We start from the raw sequence: 25801 nt of genomic DNA on the forward strand, positions 1-25801 counted from the left end.
ATGCTAAAGTGTGTCTGTCTGTTACATCTTCACGCTTAAACCGCTGAACCGATTTTGATAAAATTTGGTATGGAGATACATTTTATCCCGGAAAAATGTTGTCGCGTGATGAACGAATTTTGGCGCAACGGAGATGCGGGCATCGTCTATTTAAATACAATTCTCAATATGAATTAATGCAGATTCATTTCTCATTCGATTTGGTCTGTTTCCTATTAAAATGTTTTGATGTTTCATCAGAATATAACATTTGGTAGTTTGACAGGAAATGGACTAAATCGAGCAAGGAATGAAGTTGCATTAATGTTGCAACTCGCTGGTGAAAAGATCTACAGCGAGAAAAGAGATTATAAGGAGGATGGTTAAAAATGTTGGGGAGAAAAGCTTAACTTCCTTACTTCCTAACTTTGTCAGTGGAAAGCTATTGGAATATGTACACTTTTGCAATTATTATCCTGTATTTTCTAGAAAATAAAAAAGAAATATAGATATAATTATAATATGTTGCTCATTTATAAATGCCTCATAAGGGTGAAGCCAAACGAGCGTAATTTGTGAGTCGTGAGTCGCAGAATTTGGTTCGGCAGAATTCTGCTGCATTCAGTTTCATACAGAAGTCCTGTTTGTTTCACACGAGCGTAATTTTGTGAGTCATGATTTGTATGAAAATACATTTACGCGGCAGAAATTCTGCGACTCACGACTCACAAATTTATACGCTCGTTAGGCTTCATTAGTCATAACACTACCACTCGGTACAATATAAATTTTATTTGTACAATCGAATAATCCTTATAAGAATTGACCCTACCGACAGGTGACTCTATATCTACTATCGCTTTTCGGTTCTTATTTGGTTAAAATATTCATAACATAACATCATAAAAATGTTTATGTATACAAAGAAACGTATTATGTCGAACTTTGTCCTTGGTAGAGAATTGTCATTATAAATTCTAAAGCCATAAAGTATTTTATGTTATTATGATATATGGACAGGCTATAACCATTCCTACTAATTAGTGCACTAAAATATACAAAAATTGCTTTCAAGTGACTTAAGATCGTTACACTACTGCAGTTTTTGGGACAATGAGGTAAAAATCAAAACCTGTTTAGTAGTTTATGTAAGTAATGAACTACCCTCACAAACTTTTACCATAAAAAAAAATATCCACAGACCTCCTCGTTTTTCGGAAGTCGGTTAAAAATGTTAACGTGATTATGCGACTAGTGAAGTGAAGTGTGATAGCACTCTAATAAACTAGACCCACCCAGCACCCACCACCCAGCACCCAGCACCCAGCACCCAGCACCCTTCACACGAGAGCAGAGAGGAACGAGAATAAACCTTTCAAGAACACTGCTGCTGGAAAGATGTTGGCTTAGTTACATTCTAAGCAAACAGACAACAAAAGCAATTTTTGTACTGTTTAAATAATAATTATTAAACTAGGGCAAATACTCCTAAAACTAAGAATGCCACCAATGTTATGTAACACTGCAAGGTTAGAACTTTTGCATTAGAATTACGGTTAACCTCAAGAGGTTCTTTGGAAGATTTTAATACAGTTCCTGTAAGATCCCTTTTGCCTCATATAAAAAAAAGTGACTTACGAATGCAATCATGTTGATACACTTAGAGTTGTGGGTAATGACTGGTGCAGCGGCTGAGTATTGAGACCGTTATATACCTGGTGAAATGTACCACTTGCCTTTCCATTCAGTGATAGGTTCGCTCTACCACGACGACGAGTCAATAACTTATATTACGGTCAATCAGCAGTGCGTACCATCTATTGCTGGTTCTGCAGAGAATGGAGATTGCTAATGAGGAGTAAAAGCGAAATGTATGCTGTCGTTAGTTGAGCTATTTTTAGGTTCGTAAATCGTAATAGTAGATATCATCTCGTCGTAACAGGGTTTTTTTATCTCTATATGATGGTGTTTTGTTTTTTCGTAGAAAGTCCATGTTACATTTGACTAAATATAGGAACTATTAGATAATAATAGATAAATAAAAGCTAACACTTATAACAATAAGTAGTTAATTGAACACTATGAATGTAGAGATCCTAATTCCAAAGTTTGATAAGGTATTTTTATCTTAACTAAGTCTACCTACCTTTCGTTTATACTTTATAGCATTAGATTTTTAACCGACTTCCAAAAAATAGGAGGTTATAATATGTTCGGCCGTGGAATAAAATGTTTCCTATTGTCCTTTCCTGTGACACAAAGAGTATCCTAGCAAATTTTATTAAAATCGGTTCAATAGTTTATTCGTGAAGAGTTAACAGACAGACACATTTTCGTATTATATTACTTATTAGGATGTATGTATTCAGTATTTGTCAATCAAAAACGATAAAAGTCAGTAGAAAATAAGCATAATATAATATATTATGTACCTAATGCTTCAATGTTTAGTTTAGTTTCGTTGGAGGCAGCACCAGCATAGACAGTATACAAAAAGTTTGGTCGACGTTTGACAACATGTCGTTTGACAACATGTCGTTTGACAACATGTCGTTTGACAACATGTCTTTGGTCTTTGGTCTTTGGTCGAATTAGTAAGTAAATAATTACAGTTGCACGTGCTAGTAGTGCCCTCTGCTCCGACTTTTGAGTAATAATCCTATTATAGCAGTTTTTTCTGTGCCAATTTCCCTAAAAAATGTTCTACTACTTTTTTGGAAAGTATGACTTGTGAGTTTTTTTTTTAATGAATGGCAAACGAGCAAACGGGTCACCTGATGGAAAGCAACTTCCGTCGCCCATGGACACTCGCAGCATCAGAAGAGCTGCAAGTGCGTTGCCGGCCTTTTAAGAGGGAATAGGGTAGGGAAGGGAAGGGAATAGTTGAGGGTAGGGAAGGGAATAGGGTAGGGGTTAGGGGATTGGGCCTCCGGTAAACTCACTCACTCGGCGAAACACAGCGCAAGCGCTGTTTCACGCCGGTTTTCTGTGAGAACGTGGTATTTATCCGGTCGAGCCGGCCCATTCGTGCCGAAGCATGGCTCTCCCACGTATATTTGGTACGTAGAGTTGTGAGTTGTAACTCTACCATTGCAGTACTCGCTTCATAAACATAATAATAACTCCCACACCGGTTTCGGTGACGGTGGCCGGTTGTATTGAAACCAGGCCAGCTACGCAGGAGCAATTTTATAGCGCCCAAGTGTGTGCGCAGTACACAAGAACAGTCTCTATTCCTTAACTCTCATAACCCAGTGGGACGGAAGACCGACACGACCGGTGAGAGATCAGGCGCAGGACCGACTTTTTACATGCCCATCCGACGCATGGATCATCTTACTTGGCAGACAATCAGGTGATCAGCCTGCACTGTCCTAGCCAAACTTGGAAATAGCATGTTTCCAACGTGGAAATCGAACCCACAGCCAACCCCAGTCAAGAGCCACGCTCAAACTACTGGACCACAATATAAACATAATTATACATATTATCACATTGCATCCATACCCAATATTATAAGAGTAACACAAATATTAATAACTAATAAGCAATAAAATATTTGGTCCTTATCTGTCAAGCGTCTCTTCCAAAGTATCAGGTAAGGACATAATAATAGCTCCCACACCGGTTTCGGTGACGGTGGCCAGTTTCATTGAAACCAGGCCAGCTACGCAGGAGTAATTTTATAGTGCCCAAGTATGTGCGCAGTACACAAGAGCACACTCTATTCCTTTATTCTCATAACCCAGTGGGACGGAAGACCGACACGACCGGTGAGAGATCAGGCGCAGGACCGACTTTTTACATGCCCATCCGACGCATGGATCATCTTACTTGTCAGACAATCAGGTGATCAGCCTGCATTGTCCTAACCAAACTTAACATGTTTCCAACGCGGGAATCGAACCCACGACCTCCGAGTCAAGAGCCGCGCCACAGTATAGCAATATGACATATCCCTGGCCGCGCTCTATACCACTATACCACGGAGGCGTTAAAAAAAAAAGGTAAGGACAAAACATATAGCATACTAGATGTCCCGCGCCGCTTCGCCCGCGTAAATTAGGAATTTTAATTAGAAATTTTGAAACCGTACAATATTTTCCCATAAAAAATAGCTTATGTCCCTACTCCCTTCACTTGGTCTACTCTATATCTGTGCCAAATATTGCCATAAAAATTGCTCCAGTAGTTCGTAATATCTAATATTTCCCCGATTTCCCACATTTTCCTGAGTTTCTTCGGACATATTAGTCTTAGCGTGATAATATTATATAGCCTTACTCGATAAATGAGCTATCTAACTGAACTGAAATAAGTTTTTAAATCGGACCTGTAGTTCCTGAGATTAACGCGTTCAAGCAAACTCTTCAGGTTTATAATATTAGGTAGGTAGATTTTTTTAATTATCGCTTGACAAATTACTCGAGCCTCGATCTTAAAGACTATGAAAAGTACCAATAACAGGGTCATTATGGGCTCATAAGTCATAAGTTCATAACCATGGGACGATGCATGGTATAATATGGTAGTGATGATGATGATGAATGTAATTTGTATAGTAGCATAATATGCTTTTCGTTCTTAAAACAACGCCGAAACTCCCAAACTTGTATCTATAAAGAATCAGGAGTTCTTTCAGCGCCTTCCAAACCACGGTATACCAGGTATACCTCGGTGCAAAATCTTACTTGTTGGTAGCATATGCTTAGAATACTTCTCACGAAACCGAAGTCACCACATGTTTCCCTATAAATTTTGAGGAGTTCCCTCGATTACTTATGGATCCTTCATCAGATCACCACTTTTGTGAATATAATACCAAATTGGGATATTACCCTATATACCAAAAGAAAAATTTTGAAAATCGGTTAACAAACGGCGGAGTAATCTTTGAACATAAGAAAACGAACATAACACCTCCCCCATTTTGAAAGTCGGTTAAAATTGTAGCCTATGTGTTATTCTGATGTATAAGCTATGATATTGTAAAGTTTCATTAAAATCCGTTCAGTAGTTTTTGCGTGAAAGAGTAACAAACATCCATACATCCACACATCCATACATCTATACATATCCAAACAAACTTTCGCCTTTATAATATTAGTAGGATCCAATATCCATGTGCCATTTTGCAGAATATTTTTATAAGGGGCTAATGAATTTTAATATTATTTATGTGTAATAATTAGGCAATTTAATATTATAATGGGCCAATAAACGATATAATATTAATTAATTGAGTTATTGCATAATTAATTTGCTATAACTTCAACACCGCACTTGGGAACAGTGCAGTTTTAGTAGCGTTGTGTTATGTTACTTACATAATATTATTATTCTGTACTAGATAACCGGTGAACGTTGAACGGTGAATTTTGAAGTCGGTACCACTCCCAAAAAAAAAAAAAATTGTCGAGTTTCGATCTTAGAGACGATGAAAAGTACCAATAATAGGTTCATAACAACTTTTTCTATGATAACAATGCTGGGAACTCAAAAAAATCCGTCTTCATACCCATACAAATTGCCGATCCGGGCAATTTAATATATGGGTATGTAGACGGCATTTTTTTTAAGTTAGTTGTTTTCTAGGATCATGACGAATCGCCTATCTAATAAACTTGACGAATGCCAGCCACCGGAGCAGGCTGGGTTTCGCAGAGTCTTTAGCAAGTTGTACAAAAGTGACACGAGTAGGTACAGACAGCTACTGTGCCTAGCCTTTGTGGACTATGAGAAGGCTTTTGACTCTATTGAGATCGGCTGTTCTGGAAGCCCTGCAACGATGTTAAGTCGATTGGCGTTACGTCGAAGTTTTGAGAGGTCTATATAATGCCGCGTCTATGTCCGTCCGAGTACAGGGGGCCACAGCAATGCCAATCTATTTGCATCGTGGAGTGAGACAGGGGGATATTATTTCCCCGAAACTGTTCACAAATGTGTTACAGGACGCCTTCAAGACCCTAAACTGTAAAGGATGTGTCATAAACGTTAACGGCAAGTACCTCTCACACCTTCGTTTCGCTGACGATATCGTCATATTGGCGGAATCGTTGGAGGACTTGCAGGAAATGTTGAACGACCTAAATGAATCTTCCCGGCGGATCGGTATCGGGATAAACTTGGACAAGACGAAAGTCATGTTCAGCGAACATGTTCTCCTGAGCAGTTGTAGTTAACGGTGCCTTTCTCGAAGTTGTAACGGAATATGACTATTTGGGGCACATACAGGTAGGTAGACATAACTTCGAGAAAGAAATCGATAGGAGGATACAGTTGGGTTGGGCAGCATCCAGGAAGTTAAGCCACATTCTCACGTCGCAAATTCCGCAGAGCTTGAAGACGAAAGTCTTCGATCAATGCGTGCTTCCCGTTATGACCTACGGGGCGGAAACCTGGTCTTTTACAGCAGGGCTAACTCGTAAGTTTTCCGTTGCTCAGCGTGCAATGGAGCGCGCTAAGCTCGGAGCTTCTTTTATTTGGCGGATAAACTTCGAAATGAAACAATTCGTCAAAGAACTAAAGTCACCGACATAGTGCAGAGAATCAGTACGCTGAAGTGGAACTGGGCTGGCCACATAGTTCGAAGAACAGACGATCGCTGGAGTAAACTTACTCTGTAATGGAGACCAAGGCTGGGTAAACGGAGTGTAGGTCGACCTGCAACTAGGTGGGATGACGTCCTCGCTTTAGTTGCGGCCCCATGTTGGATGCGAATAGCATGCATCTTGGCGTTTATTGAGAGAGGCCTGTGTCCAGCAGTGGACGAATATCTAAGGCTGATTTGATTGAATATTATTAGGACAATGCAGGCTGATCACTTGATTGTCTGACAATTAAGATTTAAGATGATCCATGCGTCCGATGGGCAAGCACATGTAAGAACAACGTACTGCACCTGATCTCTCACCAGTCGTGTCGATTTTTCGTCCCATGAGAGTAAAAGGATAGAGAGAGTGCTCTTGTATACTGCGCACATATTTGGGCACTATAAAATTACTCCTGCGTAACAGGCCTGGTTTCAATGAAACCGGCCACCATCACCGAAACCGTTTTGAGGTATTGTTATTATGAACGCCTCCGTGGACTAGTGGTTAGAGCGTAGCTCTCGACTCCGGAGGTCGTGGGTTCGAATCCCGCGTTGGAAACATGTTATTTCCAAGTTTGGTTAGAACAATGCAGGCTGATCACCTGATTGTCTGACAAGATGATCCATGCGTCGGTTGCGCTTGTAAAAAGGCGGCCACCGTCACCGAAACCGGTGTGGGGAGTATTATTATTACAGATAGCTTGATATTAAATTCAAACGCCTGGCATATTAAAATAGCAACTCGTCGCTGTTAATGTGCTACGGAACGATAGTTTTGCTAGTGTAAGAAAAGCAGATTCGAAAAACAGAAATCTGCTTTATTTCTGTTAAGTGTCATAAAATATACCTAACTCACCTAGCAGATTCTTGAAATAAGCAATATTCTGAACTCAACAATGTAGGGTCTACAATGTACTATCAGAGAAGTTGATTCCTATGCAAATCGGGGACCTAAGTAGTTTGGTGGCGTTACGTCAAACCCAGCTGACAGATCACAATTAACATTGAATTGACATATTCGAGCGAATAACGTTGGTCTGTCAATTGCATAGGAATCAACTTCCTCGATGGTACATTATAAAAAGTACAATCTACATAAAACAAAGTGATAATATTAAAAATGCGAAAGTGTGTCTGTCTGTCTATCTGTTACCTCTTCACGCCAAAACGGCTGAACCGATTGGGCTGAAATTTGGTACAGAGATAGACTCCCGGAAAAGGACATAGGATATTTTTTATACGTGGGAGAGCCATGCTTCGGCACGAATGGGCCGGCTCGACCGGATAAATACCACGTTCTCACAGAAAACCGGCGTGAACTAGCGCTTGCGCTGTGTTTCGCCGAGTGAGTGAGTTTACCGGAGGCCCAATCCCCTAACCCCTACCCTATTCCCTTCCCTATCCTCAACTATTCCCTTCCCTTCCCTTTCCTACCCTCCCCTATTACCCTATTCCCTCTTAAAAGGCCGGCAACGCACTTGCAGCTCTTCTGATGCTGCGAGTGTCCATGGGCGACGGAAGTTGCTTTCCATCAGGTGACCCGTTTGCTCGTTTGCACCCTTATTTAATAAAAAAAAAATATCCCGAAAAAAATGTACATCCCGCGCGATAAACTAATTTTGGCGCAACGGAGTTGCGGGCGTCATATAGTTAAGATTATGTATGTGTACCTTGTAAAAAGCTCACTGTAAAAGTAACAGCGCTGAAAGGTAAATTTTTTGTCATTTGTATGAGCAAGCATCCCAGCGACCAGCGTCATGACTTTTCCAATACAAAAGTTAAAAAAAATGTTTTTTTAGCGCTGGTACTTTTACAGTGAACTGTATTCAAGGGACACATACACATCCTAAAGCAGGGGTCACCAATTAGTTTCGTTCGGGGTCCGTTTTAAGACATGAAATGACCTTCGCGGTCCACACATTTTATATAAGTAAAAAAAATATTAAACAAATTTTATTAAACATTACGGAAATTACAAAGGTATTTTTAGATATCAATGAGAAAAGTAAACATTTTTAGTAGCTAATAATTATCTCTATGAAGTTTGGAGTAAAATTTCGGTGCAAGCTATAGATATTGACATTAAATCCGATGATGTTGAATGTCGAGATGTTGAAGTCCTAAGATGAACGAAGATCATCTTCGAACATGCTTGGTCCGCACACAATGGGTCGGCGGTCCGCATGCGGACCACGATCCGCCATTTGGTGACTCCTGTCCTAAAGTATACTCACTTAGTATTGTTACACTCTGTAGCGAGCTTATCAAAGTTTTCACTAAGTATGTGAGACAATATTGTATTAAACATGTATGAGACATTAACTCACAGCACTCAGAGTGGAACATTAATTTCTCAAATGTAATTCATTCAAAATTTTGACATAAGCTCCATACATTACATATCTGTCAAACTCTTCATTAAATTGAAGGTTAAACAATAAACATGTGTCTGAATACGTACGAGGCGATATAATAAGAGATTCCGAACCGGTGGTAGGCACTATGTAGATTTTCTGAAAATATTTATTTTAAATTTATTCAGAAACGGAACAATTTCGATTTGATACGTAGATTAAAGCAACTATGTACGCGCTATTAGCCCGGCTCTGGAATAAAACAGCAAAACGTTTGTCATTAAATATTCTAAAACAACAATAAAATAAATCATAACCTCTGTGGCTCAGTGGTGAGCGCGTTGGTAGCTCAAGCCGGGGGTCGCGGGTTCAAATGCCGCCGACGGAACAAAAAGTTTTCAATGTTCCCGGGTCTGGATGTGTATTAAATATGTGTATGATATAATAAAAATCTTAAATATATGTATAGTATAAAAGTATTAAATATGTTTCCGTTGTCTGGTACCTGTAACACAAGTCCTTTAGTTACTTAGCACGGGGCCAGACTGACGTGGTGTGAAGCGTCCATAGATATTATTATTATTATGTTTGTGTAAGGTATTTCTTGCTCACGGGCAATTAAATCCCGGACCTTTGGAAGGCATGCGTGGGGCCGAAGCCAACACGTAGAGGCCCGTTACACAGTTTTAATCTAAATGTTATGTGACACTAGCCGGCGACTCTCCCTGTCCGCACTATGGGAGCACGACCAAGGAGAGCCAGCGGCCAGAGTAGGACTATTACAGGGAATGGATATTAGAAATGATACCGGGCTATGGGGGTGAGGTGCTAGTGGACTGGGTAACTGGGACTATGGAAGGACTATGGCGTCTGCTGATACAACGTGGAAACATGTATCATAAAGTTGGCAGACGGTGACTCGCTAACTTTTTCAAAATGGTCGCACGCACGGTGCACCGAGGCGGCAACATTGACAGAGCGGCTTGAGGCAGAAGAGGTGTCGCTGGACTTTAGACGCCGATCATTTGCACCCTCAGAGGGTCCCATCACGTCGCCCACTCGCCACTTACGCTTCACATCCTCCCTCCGAGCCGAAGCTCCACTCCGGCCGGTTAAGGCAAGGCAGAGGTAGGGCCTGATTCTCCGTCAGTGTTCACTCCGGCCGGCCGGTGAAGGCAAGCCGGAGATGGAGAACAGGGGCTTCCCTGGGAGCACTCGGGTTCGTGGGGTCGCTACTCCCCAACAGCTCGCCACAAGCTGCCCTGCGGGCTTATTATTATTATTATAACAATATATTGCCTCCATCATCCATGGTAGGTAGTAAAAAAAATATCTTCTTTCTAAGTATCTAATATCTATGCTTGCTATAAGGATATTTACGCAGCGTATAACTATATTATTTTATTATTCTACCCTTTCATCATCACCCTAAGATTAGCTGGTAGAGAATGTCACAACCCACAGGGCATTAAGCCCTTTATGCTAATCATTACAGAAGTAAGAAGGGCGGGTAAAAGAATTGAGGGATAAGTTGAGAGAAACAAAGGATAACTGCTTGGTAGTTGGTTAAAAGACGAAGTATACAGTAAGACTTAGATTTCAAAACATCACCTACCTACACAGAATTCACTATTAAATGACGAATGACCTTATTATGCTATCGCCTATCGAAGAAATTAATTCGATTACCTCGTAAATCGTAATATCATGTCAAGTCAATAGGCATGATGACTATTTTTTTTTCTTATCGGTAATTGAAGTACACTTAAAAAATAGAAACATCGTTGAAAGAATGACTCTGATAGCTTAAAAATTCACCAAGATATGACAATTCAAATATCTCATAAAAAAAGACCTGCCCGAAACGCTCCATACAAAGTGCTACGAAAGACTGACGTCAGTCTTTTAGTTTTTTACGCATCGGGAGACAACTTTGTTCGACAGGTTTATTAAATATTGCGTTTATGAAAGTGGTTTCATAACAAAAGTTGCTTTTAATTGCATAAGTTATCGAATTGTATACAATTATTAAGAAATTTAATTGAAAAAAATTCGACTTGAATATCCAACTTATAAGGCGCATAACAAAAAAAAAATACAAATGCTATCAAGCTGAAATTTTGGGAACACTTATTTTTTACCGAGATTTCTTTATTTTATTTACAAAATTCGCTAATCTTTGACCTTGTCATCATCCCTATTATGTTGTCGTATTCTCTCCTAGGCTAGTTATTGGTTATCTTTTTTATGTAGGAGGGAAATAATCTTCCTGATAATATATTTTATTATTATTCCTGCATCAACAACGTTATGATCTTTCAGACGTAAGAACTGAATCTGGAAAGTGTCTGAATAAGTGAATACATCTTTGTGAAAAAATAATAATGCACATAATATTATCTGGCAATAACACGCCTTATGTTTTGACAAAACTTAGTTAATTCGCAACGTAACAGTTTATAATATGAAGGTTTTTTTAAAATGAAATAAGGGGGCAAACGAGCAAACGGGTCACCTGATGGAAAGAAACTTCCGTCGCCCATGGACACTCGCAGCATCAGAAGAGCTGCAGGTGCGTTGCCGGCCTTTTAAGAGGGAATAGGGTAATAGGGGAGGGTAGAGAAGGAAATATGGGAGGGTAGGGAAGGGAAAAGGGTAGGGGATTGGGCCTCCGGTAAACTCACTCACTCGGCGAAACACAGCGCAAGCGCTGTTTCACGCCGGTTTTCTGTGTGCCCGTGGTATTTCTCCGGTCGAGCCGGCCCATTCGTGCCAAAGCATGGCTCTCAAAAAAATGCTTCTTTACGCTTAAACTGCGGAACTGAACTTGACGAAATGACGTAGGATTTAGGAAAATTAAATTTAAGTCCAGGTAAGGACATCGGAAGGTTCCCATATTTTGCAAGCTTAACGTCGAATTTCTGGCAACGAAATTCAAATTCTGATGGATATGAGGTGACCTACACATTTAGCCACTACATTTCAATGTTGTCATCGTCTGATTTAAGTATATAAAATGTTATTGTTCTCTACAGTACCTGCTTACGTAGTAACTTTTTATTATGGCAAGCTTATACCTATTTACCGTTGTAGAGTCAAATTTTTAGAATATACAGGGTGTAACAAAAATAAGTGATAATACTTTAGGGTGTGTACGTGTTCGTTGTAGAGAGTTCACTGTGAAAGTAGCTGCGCTGAAAGACCAAAAATTTTTTTCACTTTTGTATGGGGAAACTCGTGACGCTCGGGCCATTGCCCATACAAAAGTGAAAAAAAAATTTCGTCTTTCAGAGCTGCTACTTTAACAGTGAACTTTCTACAAGGAACACGTACACACCCTAAAGTATTATCACTTATTTTTGTTACACACTGTACATATTTTTAATTTTCTTCCTACTATTACCTATAGAGATTGATTTTCACTTTTCAGCATAATATATTCTGTGATAATGGTATCATTGCAGACCCGGATTTCGAAACTTAAAAACGAAAAATCAGTAAAGCCGTTTCGGAGGAGTACGGTAACTAACATTGTGACACAATAATTTTAAATTTAATTATACGAGAATTTTATATATTATAAGACTAGCTGTGCCCCGCGGTGTCACCCGCGGTTTAAGTGATATAATATCATAAAAGACTATGAAAAGTACCAATAATAGGGTCAAAGCGGGACGACACATGGTAACGGTTTATGGTAGTGAGGAATTCTCTCAGCACCTTCCGAACCATGATATACCTTGGTGCAAAATCTTACTTGTTAGTACCATATTATTATGCTTGGAATACTGCCCACGAAACCGAAGTCACCACATATTTCCATATAAATTTTGAGCAGTTCACTCGATTACTTATGGATCTCTTCATCAGGTCACCACTTTTATGAATATGGTACCAAATTGGAATTATAACCTATACAGCAAAAGCAAAATTATGAAAATAGGTTCACAAACGGCGGAGCAATCGTTGAAGATAAAAAAAACGAACATAACACCTCCTCCATTTCGAAAGTCGGTTAAAACTATAGCCTATGTGTTATTCTGATGTATAAGCTATATTACTGTAAAGTTTCATTAAAATCCGTTCAGTAGTTTTTGCGAGAAAGAGTAACAAACATCCATACATCCATACATCCACACATCCATACATCCAAAAAAACTTTCGTCTTTATAATATTAGTAGGAAGTAGGATAGGAATTAGAACTAGTAGGAAGTAGGATAAGTTATAGTAGATAAACCTCTAAGTTATGTACCATCGAGGAAATTCTGTTTTTCAGCATAATATTATGGCAGTTAAGCACAGTACCTATAACCTCTTCTGTGCCTATTCCTTAGATTTTCTAGTGCTAGCTTTGCCTGATTGCAAAAGATTGTACCAAAACACCTACGTAAAAATAATATTAGTCAAATAGCAAGTGACTGTACATAAAATATATCTACCTCCGTTAGCTTTGTTTTTAGGACGCTTGACGACATTATTTTCCTGGAAAAATTGATTATCAATTTAGCTTAGGTAATCAATACCATAAAAACTAAAACGACATGGTTTTTGTAGAGGCTAATATCGAAGGAGTTGCCAACGGAATCGTTCACTCTATTTCTTGTACGCCGGTACGCCTACCGCTCCGGCATTTCCACGTTCCGTTTTTCACACGACACGCGCTGGGAGGGCCCGCCGAAAGCGCGCCAATCAACACGGCCGCCATGTTGTTATCGGGGCGGGAACGCGACTCCTGCCGCTCGTCCTTGTCCCGCGCGCGGCCCTCTCGCTCTCACACCCCGGCCGCTCATTGGCAGACGCACAATTAAGCGCGGAATTCGAATTCTATTTTTGAAAGTAAATGTTTTTTCAGCGCGCGTTTATGGTTAGGTCGGCCTACGATACCGATTCGGAGTGCACCTGCGGCCCGCGTGGTCCGTCCCGAATAGGATACGCTTCGATTTTGTCGGACTGCGACGCGGCGTTACGAGTAGCTAACGTAAATCTAAGGATTTACGAGGTGAGATGAGCCCGTGATGACGAGATAGATTTATGTTGGCGGGTTATTAATTCTGCGGGGATGGGCGGTCCCGGGGTGGCCGGGCTGCAGTTTTTGCTGCGACAGGTTAGGCGTCATGTTGACCCGCTCGTGACATTAATGATGCACATAATGTGGAAGAGTTTTTGAGTTACGACATAAAATAAAACAAAAATTGCAAATGTCGGTTCGCAAAGTTCCGCCTCCGGAGTCCGGACGGCCTCTACCCTAGAGTGCCTAATTTTCCATAACTTGTTTATCCATAATGTGATATAATAATTATGTCATCTATGAGTTCTATCAATGCCTATTAGGCTTAGCTAATATTTTGTCCTCATTAAATACCAAAGCTTACGTCATCGTCTTTGATAACAATCATTACCTAATCATTATAACCGCGGTTCGCTGTTATGTAGAGTTATGTAGAGTTCTGAAACTTTAATTTTCCTCCAAAATGTAACGATGCGCGTGACGATTTGTTGCTTATAATAATTTAGAACATAGATCATAAGCATGGGCGTACCCAGGTTCTGAGTCAGGGGGGGGGCAAATTACCCAGGTTCTGGTGCCAGGGGGGGGGGGGGGGGCAAATCATCCAGGTTCTGGGCCAGGGGGGGGGAGCAAATCAGATTTTTCATAAGCTAGGTGTTTATAAAGAATAAAAAATTAATAATTTTTAGTTGTAAAAATATTGTATTGCAAACAAATGGCAAAAATTCGTTCTTAATTTTTAATTTTTATAGATAAAAGTACTAGATAATACATATACTTAGTAGGAACGTCAACATGATCCAGGGGGGGGCAGCTGCCCCCCCCTGCCCCCCCCTCGGTACGTCCATGATCATAAGTCATAACTCATAGACCATAGCATCAGTTAGGTCCTGTTTCACCACTTTCAGATAAAGTGCCGAATAGGTTATTCACAACTTTTTTGACAGATTCTCCATATTTCATCTGTCTAGTTAAGTGGCGGATAGAATATTCGGCACTTATCAGGAAGTGGTGAAACAGGCCCTTAGCCTAGTGGTTACTTAAAGTCTTTTACGAAACTATGTTCTCTCACAAAAGTAGTATTTTAAATTAACCACGTTACTTATACCCACTTGTAAAACCATTAACACAAACATAATAAGCTTTCAAAATTGTACTCCAGGATATTATCAGTATTCTAGAAACATTCTATTAACCTGGATATAGCGGCTGAGTGACAGGCCAGTGATACCACGTGACACCCCACCCCACCCCACCTGCTGTATACAGAGTGGTTCTGTTCGTAAAATGTTTTAAATTAAAAAAAGTCATGTCTATGGTATTTTCATAAAAGTAAAAACATCTCGAGTACGAACAGGTAAGAAAAAGGAAAGAGCACAAAGAATAAGACGAGTGAGTTATTTACGCCAGTTCTTCTCGCCGGCCTAGTTCCCGAACCGGTCGTAGGCACCAGAACAGCCCCGACGTTCAGAGAACATTTGAAAAAAAAATATTCTGAATAAAATTTTTGAGTTTGAGACGAAAAAACTAAATTTGTTATAGAGCCATAAGTACTACCGCCTCATAACATTTTAGGGGATCACAATGATGAATTTAATATTGAATAAGAATTTCACAAAATATGTAGTACCTAAGTATAATAAAATGTCTAGAAAATCTTAGAACATCGTGACTCTACGATAGAAACGATTCTGAAATAATGTGAACTAACAGCACTTAATGAGCCAAGGAAATACAGGAGATTACAATAATCGCCAGTTAAATAGAAAATTACCCACGTAGTTTATATCTCAGAATGTTTTATGATCATGACTCAACAAGTCCTCGTTGACTACGGAACCCTAATGAGCAGATTTTTTGTGTATTGATAGGTTATTGTAGTTATATAATTTAACAGTAACATTCACAAACAAAATATAGAACAATTCATATATTTTAAGGACCATAAAATCGAAATATTAATCCTTTCTATCTCTGTTAGCTATCGCTTTCAAGAATTTTCGCAGAGGCAATTGATTTTTCTCTTATCAAAATTAAGCTGCAACTCACGAAAAATTAGTTGATAGTAGGTAGTCATGTAAAAAAAAAAAATGTAGGGAACCTGTACTATAATAATAGTATCCATCATGTACAGAACCTATAGTGAATCTAATTCAGGTTATAATTTCTAATTAGAACAAGAGGATCAATCTGTTAGACTATAAAGACGGATAGACTCAGTCAAAAGATTCTACGCTTTCGAAAAATAAAGTTTCTAGTCCCTAACAGCTGTAAAATTATGTTTAACTTTACATTTAAGTACCTATGTAATCGAGAAATTGGTTTGTTTTTACTTAAAAAAAAAGATAAACGTAATTTAAGCAGTGGGCAGGATTACATTGTGCCCGCCTTATTGTAATTTAAGAATCTGCGTAGGAAGAGTCCCCTAACAATAATGCCCACGCCTATTGTATAATAAAAATAATTAATGTAAAATAAAAGCTCAACATAATTTCAGCACCTAGGCATAGGCCGTGCGTGAAATGGAACGTAAACATTTTCAAATCTAGAACGTCGCCATTTTGTGTACACGCAACATTTCTAGTTTTTAATTACAAACGTATTTCGTTTTTATAATAAATTGTAATAATAAATGTTTTGTTTACTTTTATTATAAATTATGATTGTAAAGTTCGTGCGCGTATAAAACTATTATTTTTAATTATAAACGGCAAGTCAATAAGCATTTGGCACGATCTCTACAATTGTATTTAAAGAAAAAACTTATTCGTGCCTAACGTAGTGCCTAACGATCTAAGGCCGATTTATTTTTAGGGTTCCGTACCCAAAGGTAAAAACGGGACCCTATTACTGAGACTTCGATGTCTGTCTGTCTGTCTGTCTGTCTCCAGTCTGTAACATAAGGACGGTAATAGCCAGAGAGTTGAAATTTTCACAGATTGTGTATATCTGTTACCGCTATAACAACAAATACTAAATACAAAATAAAGTCAACGTTTAAGGCTCCCATACAACAAACGTGATTTTATTTGCTCGTAATCCATAATGGCAATAGATGGGCGCTTGAAATATTTACAAAATCCTTAATTATATTCGTTATTTCATATTTAATAATAAAATTTAATTAAAATAAATAATTAAGGGGAGCCACCCTTAATTATTTATTTTAATAATGCAAAAAACACATTTTTTACCTATTTTTGCTCTATAATAGTACGTTTTTCGCTCTATAACGGTACGGAACCCTTTGTTTGCGAGTCGGACTCGCACTTGGCCGATTTTTTATTCATCGAGTAAATTTAAAAGCAGTCAAATTATATATTAGCGAATCACGTGCTCAGTGCGTGTTGTATTCTAATAAGTCTACCAAATGTATCTAAAAAACAAATTTTAAGCTTAGCATATTCAGCACAGCTAGAAAATGCTCTTCAATTTTCCAATCAGTTTCATGAAAAATAATCGTGTTTAATATTAACCCTCAATCTGCGCTAATATTACCCTATCAGATGACACGTCGTCCAATAGGAGGAACTAGTTCCTGCCCACGAGGTCGATCATTAGTTCGCCGTTGTCTTCGGCGCGGTCATTATGCACAATTAATATTTCGTTTCCCGCCGTTTGACGCCAAGCCAAATTACTCGCGTAACTGTTTCATTCGTGCGATTAATCTCCTCGGAAATTTATTAAAACGCGTCGCTCGGAGCCCGCGCCGCGCGCCGCTCGGCCCGCGCGCCCGCCCGCCTGACGCATGGCCGCGAAGAAACTTTGATTACCGCGCAAATTATTTTCGCAGGTAATTCAGTTATTTCCGATCGAGCGTCGGGTGCGAGCTAAATCGGAGCTTTTATTTCTCGTTGCAGCGCCGCGAGATTCTCTACAATTTACGTACGCACGTTTTGCGAGATCGCCGACTGCGGCCCCGCGCGGGCGTTTACGTCGGGACACCTGATTGACGGCTGAAAGAACGCGAATTAGCGAGCCTCCTCGCGAGTCGACCGCCGACCCCCAGATACGAACGGAATCGAAAGGAACAATGAAACAAAAGGCGACCGAGGCATTTAAATAAATTCGCAAAGTCGCGAAAATTTGCACACGCTGTTCGGTCGGCGCGGGGGCCGCGGTGCGCAAATGAATTAGCTACGAGGGCCGAGTGTTGAATTAACAGAGGTAGTCCATTAGCGCCGGTGGTGCCATATGCCGCCGAGTGGCCGCTGATAAGATAGAGCCGTATGTCGTGCATTTGCTACCGTTTGGCGTGAGCCAACAAACGCTGCGAGCCGGGATTAGAGCGCAAACACGGGGAGAACTAAAACCACCTGATAAACTTGTAAAATAACAGAGAGACACGGGATTCGAGATAGCGGAGACGGGAGTCGCTCGAGGAGTCGTCAGGAGGAATGCTGGCTCCGGCGCGCGGCGCGGCACGCCGAGTGAGCGACGTTCGGACATACAAACAAAACGAATCGTTAAACGTTTTCAAATTAATCTTAATGTTGATCGTAAGTCAGCTCCCGACTACGAGTGTAACATTGTTTAAAACAAAAAATGTACAGAGAGAGTTTACTGAGATCCACCTGTCAAAGATTCGAGATAGAGCAGAATAGCTATGCAGAGGAGAGATCCAATGAATGTAGCAAACAACGATGCACGTTGATTTTTTCTGTTAGAATTAGGAAATGTTTAGACTCTACAATTTACAGTTTATATCACTTTCAATTAATACTTTTTTATTGAGAAATACTTTAATAATAAATTAATCTTAATTTATTTGTAAATTGCTGCAACTCTTTGCTTTTTTGGTATATGTATTATGTATATACAAAGAATTGGCATATAAAATCTCTGCTAAGTTGCTTTCCAAGTCAGTATTTTTAGTCAGCATTCGCTTGATATTTTAATGACTCCCCATAAATTAAAACGACTGAATGTGAATGATGCTTCACTTTCCATAAATTAAAATGTCTCACTTTAGCCGGCGACTAACAATTAGCAATAACACAACTAATTGCATATTGTTTCGTTCGGTCGGACCGTACGTACTTGCGGAATATGAAGACGTTTCCGAACGGATATTCCAACTTTGAATGTGACGTTTCTTGTTTTTTATTTTATTGTTATGGGTCTAGGGATTTCTTGGCTCATTGGATTGGGACACCCACGGGCTTCAGAAATCACTAGCTGAGAGTCAGTCGATATGTGAATAGTAGATAGGCTAAATACAAGTTTGTCACATTACGAGTATAGAGCCACTACGATATCTATCGCTTCTATATTCGACCATGGAACACGTCCATATTTAAAAGTACATAAACAAATGACAATCGCGGCCATTAATCAAACTAGTTTATATAAGCCGGAGATCGTAGATAGTAAACTCATTTGACGAGTGGACACAGAGTCATTATAGAGTTGATTTAGCGCCATCTCGCGTCAGCCGTCATTGTGACACGTGTCAAACGCCTTATGACTTCGTTCGGAAACATTTTACCTGCGACGCCACCTTCATACCCCCGATATAAGGATCAGTCTTCCAGCTTCATAAGCCCATTTAATTGGGAATGAATTATGAGCAAATTGTCTTTGGCCCGAATGGCTTCGCTCATTGAGGTTATGGCCTATGGGGCTCACCGGACCACTGACCGGTCAAAACGGTAAAGAAGCACAGGTCATGGAAAACATTGGAAAGCTGATGTAGACAGGGTACTTTTCCAAACTGAATTCGATATCACCGATGATGCGATATAAAAAATGTATGGGATGTAATCATGTGACATAACATAGCACATCACAAGTGCCTCCACACCTAACTTAAGCTGTCAAAGCGTAGACCCCTGTCGGGCTCCCGTGGACCCCTGGAGGTCCACCTGGACCACTTTGGGAATCAATGATCTAAAGAATAGTAACTGTTTAGTAATCTGTGCCCACGGGCGTATATATAGCTTTGATAAGAGGGGGGGGTCCCTGGCGCCAAGTGCGAGTTGGAATCGCCCATGAAGGGTTCCGCAGCAGCAAATAGGAAACGTGTTTAGGAAATCTAAAATATTTTTTAAAATATATTATGTACCGCACCGATTGTGATCGGCGAGGTACATATATTATTGTCGATTGGACAAGTAAGTTGGATAGTAATGGGGGGGGGGGTCCGGACCCCCAGGACACCCCCCTTATATACGCCCATATCTGTGCCCTAGACACCACAAGCTGAAAGGCTCTAGATTGAAGAAATCGACTTTGTAAACTACACAGCAAATTTTACAAAACACTACAATGTGCCTTTTGTTTAACATTAAACTCATTGTAAGTTGGAAATACTCGGTACGACATACCACCTGCCCCTGCGTCACTGTGCCAATTTTATAACTAAATATTGACGACCGCTGTGGCGCTCAATGGTTGAGCGAGTGGCGGCTCAAGCCGGGGGTCGCGGGTGCGAATCCCGCCGACGGAACAAAAAGTTTTCAATTTTTCTGGGACTCATGGATGTGTATTAAATTTGTGTATGATAATTGATAATATAATAAAAATCTTAAATATATTATGTAAAGTATATTTCCGTTGCCGTACCGCAACACGAGTCCTTCAGGTACTTAATTACCACGTGGCCAGATGACGTGGTGTGATTTGTGAAGCGTCCATAGATATTAAAAAATTTATTAAAATAACGCCATAAAAGTTTAATAACGTGCATTATTTACATTTCGTACAAGACACCTCACACATGCTAAATGCTTAAAATAAAATATGTTAAATGAAGAAGTGATAATATTTTGATGGTGAAAATCATATTATCACAAATTTTGGGTAGATACATGATACGGATAGTGTAACCCGTATTTAGTAAGTCTGTACATTTGTAAAGAAACTATTTAGTATTAACAATATGCGAACAATAATGAATGCGAATAGAAAATAGACAGGTTTCTTGCTGTAACAAGTCTAGTGGGTCCCTCCTTTTTTGAAACCCAGATAAGCTTAGATAATATCGCAAATTTAATCAGACTTTTTTTTTACAAGATACTGAGAAAAAATATAAGATCTAAATGATTTTATCATGTATGTAATTTAAATAAATAGGTTCTGATGTTCATCGCAGTTTCAATTTAATAAAAATTTGAAATATTAAATTGTGAATATTTAGCTGGTGCAATTATGAGCATATATATTTATGTGATGGGCCCGGCCGCGGTAATGGTGACAATAAGTCAGTGGTGGGACTCGGGCTTGCGTGGGCTTGACCAGGGATCTACAGCCGTGGCTGGATGTGGTTTTTACACACTTTTGAGTTAAGGGGGCGACTAACCCAAAATTTTCGATTTTATAATTTATTTTTAATACTTGAAAATAAGCCCCGAATTGTTTGATTTTCTAAAATTAGATACCAAATTATATTTCCAAGAATCCGACCTGAGCAAAAACACGATAAATTAAAATTTTCTTGATAGAAAAAAATCACAAAGATGCAACTAATTTTCACGAATTTTTAGTGTATTGCCATAACCGTGCTATGAACTGAGTTAATATTTTAATTTTAACACATTGTATAAAATAAAAAATTCTATCATTGATATTCATCGACCCAGCGCATTTTTTAAATGTTGTAAGTATATTTATCGGGTTATTGAGAAAAAAATTTGGCGATGAATCCGCGTCGTCCTTTTTCACCTGCATATAATATGACGGGCGTGAGTGTGAAGAAGAATTTTTTGGGTTAGTCGCCTTCTTAAAGCAGTTAGCTTGGTATTAGAAATTCACTTATGATTAGGCTTCTAGGTAAAGCAGCTGTAGCTTCCACTTATAAAATGATAATGGTAACATTCATAGTCGATATTTCCATCAATGTAAAGTCTACCGCGGAAATATCAACTGCAATATTTATTCGTTTTGGCAATGAATAAGTAAGTTTCTTAGTAGACGATTAGAAGGATTGTGACTAAAATAACGACAAAAAAGATCTTCTTACCATAAAAGATATACAAAACGAGTTCTGAAGACAATCAAAATTCGATGAATTCGAGATTACAGTTTTAATTATGCCATAAATTCACAAAAAACTAATTACGATAAGCTAACCGCCATTTAAGCATTTAAAAGTGGATCACATTTTTATGATTACATAATACATTTTAAAGTGCAAGAACAAGGAAACATAAAATGATTAGCGAGATAAAATTGTTTTATAGATTCATCGTTTTATTGGCCTATAAATTATTGGGTTTTAGAGTTAAAAACAATTGGGGCGTCTTTAAGTGCCGTAAAAGTTGGGGAAGATTTATACCGCGACCGGGAGGTGAGATGTGGCTGCAGTGAGCTGCAGTGGGTACCGCTAGGGCTGGTTGAACTGTTGTTGCAAATTTAAATATTGAAGTAAATAATTTAATTTAGTTAATATATGGTTATCCAGAGTCAGCTAAAGCTAATAAAGTTTTTGTTTTTCTTAATTACCCTTAAAATTTTCAAAGATTGTGGACTCAACTTCCCGACGATGAAGAATATACTTTAGTACCACTTTCGTAATAACAGATTTAATTTTACATAGAAATACGTGTGCTTCTGACAATGCGGGTATCGTGCATCTCATTTTCCTATTAATATTATTAGAACCAGTTTCACACAAGCCGGCCATGTCTCGCAGCAGGATGTACAGCGAGTGTGACACGCTAATGGCACGACACGACATCGTTACCGACCGGTCAGTGGTCGTGCTGAGTCGTCGTTAACCACCAAATCTAAGAGTGATGTAGCTTCTAGAGTACAGCTTATATCTCTGGCGGAGGTAACGCAGCTCGCGCCGAGGGGGGCCTTCCCAGAATGACCGCATCCGCCAACTTCTCGGCGGCATATAATATCTGCCCCCCGAAAACTAATATTTTTATTATCTGCGCCGCGTTATCCCGATCGAAATAAAATCGTGTCAATTTGTAATTTAAAAAATTTAATAACCCATTTTATAATCCCCGGCGAGGAATTTAATCGGGCGTCGTAAAACGATACGAGCGAGATCTAATTCGAATTACGTATGTTTTTATCATGTTGTTTAATAAAATACTCCCATTCGAGATTATCGGACGTGGAATTAAAACGACTAATAAAACCGCTTTTCATCGTTTAATGAACATCGACGGAGGAATCTATTCTGTTTTATGGCTCGTAACGCATTAATACTATGTTTTTATACCGTCGGGGCTGGTGGACCGCGGTCCCGGGCGGCTCCCGCCCCGGCTCCTCCGCCTCGTCCGACTCCGAAGTCGTAACCTCAATCAAAAAGACGATAAACTTTGACAAAAATTCCCCATAAGCAGCGCTTTAATTATCCATATATTACGGCGTTCTCGGCCGCGCTACCTGCCGGCGATTATACACGCGCTCACCCACGTCAAGAGATCCCATTCACTGACGTTCCCGAAAAAAACTGTCTTTAAACCTTTTAACGAACGCTGGCCGGCGATAATTCAAGCGAAATGTCCAAACTCCCAAGGAAAAAATCATATTTCGAACATAGAAAGTGTTAGCTACAATGGGATATACGAAATCTTGTTAATAAAGGTCTCGGATGTCTTTTGACGATTTCGGAAAAAAGAATATTCGAAAAGGAGCAGCCGAAGAATGAGGGTTTTTTCTGTGCGCAGCGTGAGATCACTTCGGAGGGAATTTCGGAATTCGAATTGGGCGTCATGTGCAGATATTTTTTCATTGAAATGAGGCGAACACATGGGCCGGCGGCGGCTTAGCTTTCGCCTGTCAAAAATTATTATTCAGTATTGGATTTAACTCCGATTGCTGCGATATCTGCTGGCTCGTCACCGGGGCTCGGCCGGCAGATTTACGATCGTTGTTTGTTTGTTTAAATGCGCAAAATTGAGATGCTCGCTGTCGGACATGATGGATGCCTTCGCAGAGTCATTAACTCATTGCGCTTCATTTTATGTTTTGATGTTTTAGTACGAGCGATTCTATTGGTATTGCTAATTAGTATAGATAATAACCTGTGTTATGTGATAGAGATTTAATCAATGATGAAATCTCTATCACTTAACACAGAATCATCAATGATTTATTGGTCTGTGGCCCACAAGGCCTAGAAGGCCTAGTCTAAGCAGAGATGCAGAAGTTATGATAAATATTATTGGTAATACCTCGATCGTGGGAATCGCAGACACAATAGATTTTTAATTGTTATGCGGCAGCCGGGTCCCGCCTGGGTTAAAATATTTTTTTTTTAAATTCGAGTTCAGTTAATTCAAACATTTAATTCTTGGCCTGAAGTTCTAAACCTTTTTAGTCAACGAACACCAAGTTTTCACTTAGAATGACAAGTCCAACCAATTCTACATTGAATCACTCGGCTAAAAACAAAAGACTCGAAATGTTAGACAAAAGGTGTTGTAACTAACGTGTCCGGGGTCGGCATTCGGCCATCACTCCGTCACTTGTCGATCAAAACGCGGCGTCATCGCAATCAATCACCATCTGAAACATCCGAAATGATTATATTAATTCTTCATGCATTATTTGACCGGCCAACAAAGGGACACGAGTGCCTTAAAAAACTCTATGGCCCATCACGTGTCAATAATGAAGCCGTCACTCGCCATAGACAATACGGAGCCTTTGAGGCATTAGAGATATTGATTTTTAAAATTATAGTGTAGAAGATCTATCCCGAATTCGGAACGTAATTTTGAAGGAATGCTGCATTATAATTTTGAGTTTCATAGAATTTATTTGACTTTGTAGCAGGATATTTTAGGATTTTCTACATACATACTAGGATATTGTTTGCGCTAATTCAGAATAATAATTGTAACTCCCGAAATCATGTAAATGTAAAGTACATTGGACCTCCAAGATTATGCCTACATAATTCAAACTATGTATTCAAAGTAGCGATACAAACTAATGACATAAAGATATAGAGTCAGCAGAAAATACATACATATAATACAGGGTGTAACAAAAATAAGTGATAATACTTTAGGGTATGTACGTGTTCCTTGTAGAGAGTTCACTGTGAAAGTAGCAGCGCTGAAAGACCAAAATCTTTTTTTACTTTTGTATGGGGAAACTCGTTACGCTCGGGCCCTTGCCCATACAAAAGTGAAAAAAAAGATTCGTCTTTCAGCGCTGCTACTTTCACAGTGAACTCTCTACAAGGAACACGTACACACTCTAAAGTATTATCACTTATTTTTGTTACAACCTGTATATTCCTCCAAAATATAATGTAGACCGAAAATAAATCACTGAAAATATGTACTCGTATATAAATCACTACAAATAAATATATTATTACTTTAAGGGCTTGTTTTACACCTTATTGATAAGTTCCGGATAGGCACCTATCCATAACTTATCTGACACATCTTATATCAATATAGGTACTGTATGTAGCCTATCCGGAACATAATATTATGAGTAAGGGTTAAAGTAAGGGTAAGCTGTTTCATCACTTCCTGATAAGTACCGGATAGGCTATCTACCACTATACTTGACAGATAGAGTATGGAGAATCTGTCAAATAAGTTGTAGAAAGCCTATCCGGCACTTTATCAGGAAGTGGTGACACAGGCCCTAAGGGCTAAAAGTCGTTTAAATGAATTATCTGTGAATGAGATTATTTCAATATTTTTATAATATTTAATGTATGCTATGAGAATATTTACGTATTAAAACATCTTAATATTTTAGTTATTCTATCTCCATCTGCATTGGATGCACAGGTACAACAAACGTGTATCCTACGTGTACTGTGTATTTATTGCATGTTACATCATCATCATAATCATCATCTAACACCACTAGCTCACTCAGCCGTGGCCGTGGACCGTGGCCGTGGACCGTGGCCGTGGACCGTGGCCGTGGACCGTGGC

The 25801-nt window shown here is 39.3% G+C and overlaps 1 protein-coding gene across 2 annotated transcripts in view; it reads right to left on the reverse strand.

Annotated features, from left to right (window-relative positions):
- LOC121726143 (proline-rich protein 4-like) overlaps positions 1–24369 on the reverse strand; it is a 26885-nt gene extending 2516 nt beyond the window's left edge. Inside the window, exon 1 of one of the 2 annotated variants that reach the window (XM_042113376.1) lies at positions 24326–24369. Coding sequence is in view for 1 of the 2 variants with exons in the window: in XM_042113375.1 (XP_041969309.1) it covers positions 1618–1629 (12 nt within the window). In the remaining variant the exon portion in view is untranslated. Of the gene's footprint in view, positions 1–1617; positions 1645–24325 lie in introns of those variants that run through there. The other variant, XM_042113375.1, reaches the window with a different exon arrangement.
- Positions 24370–25801: the final 1432 nt, after the last annotated feature.

This window comes from Aricia agestis, chromosome 4, assembly GCF_905147365.1.
Source record: "Aricia agestis chromosome 4, ilAriAges1.1, whole genome shotgun sequence".
In the NCBI taxonomy this organism is placed as follows: Eukaryota; Metazoa; Arthropoda; class Insecta; order Lepidoptera; family Lycaenidae; genus Aricia; species Aricia agestis.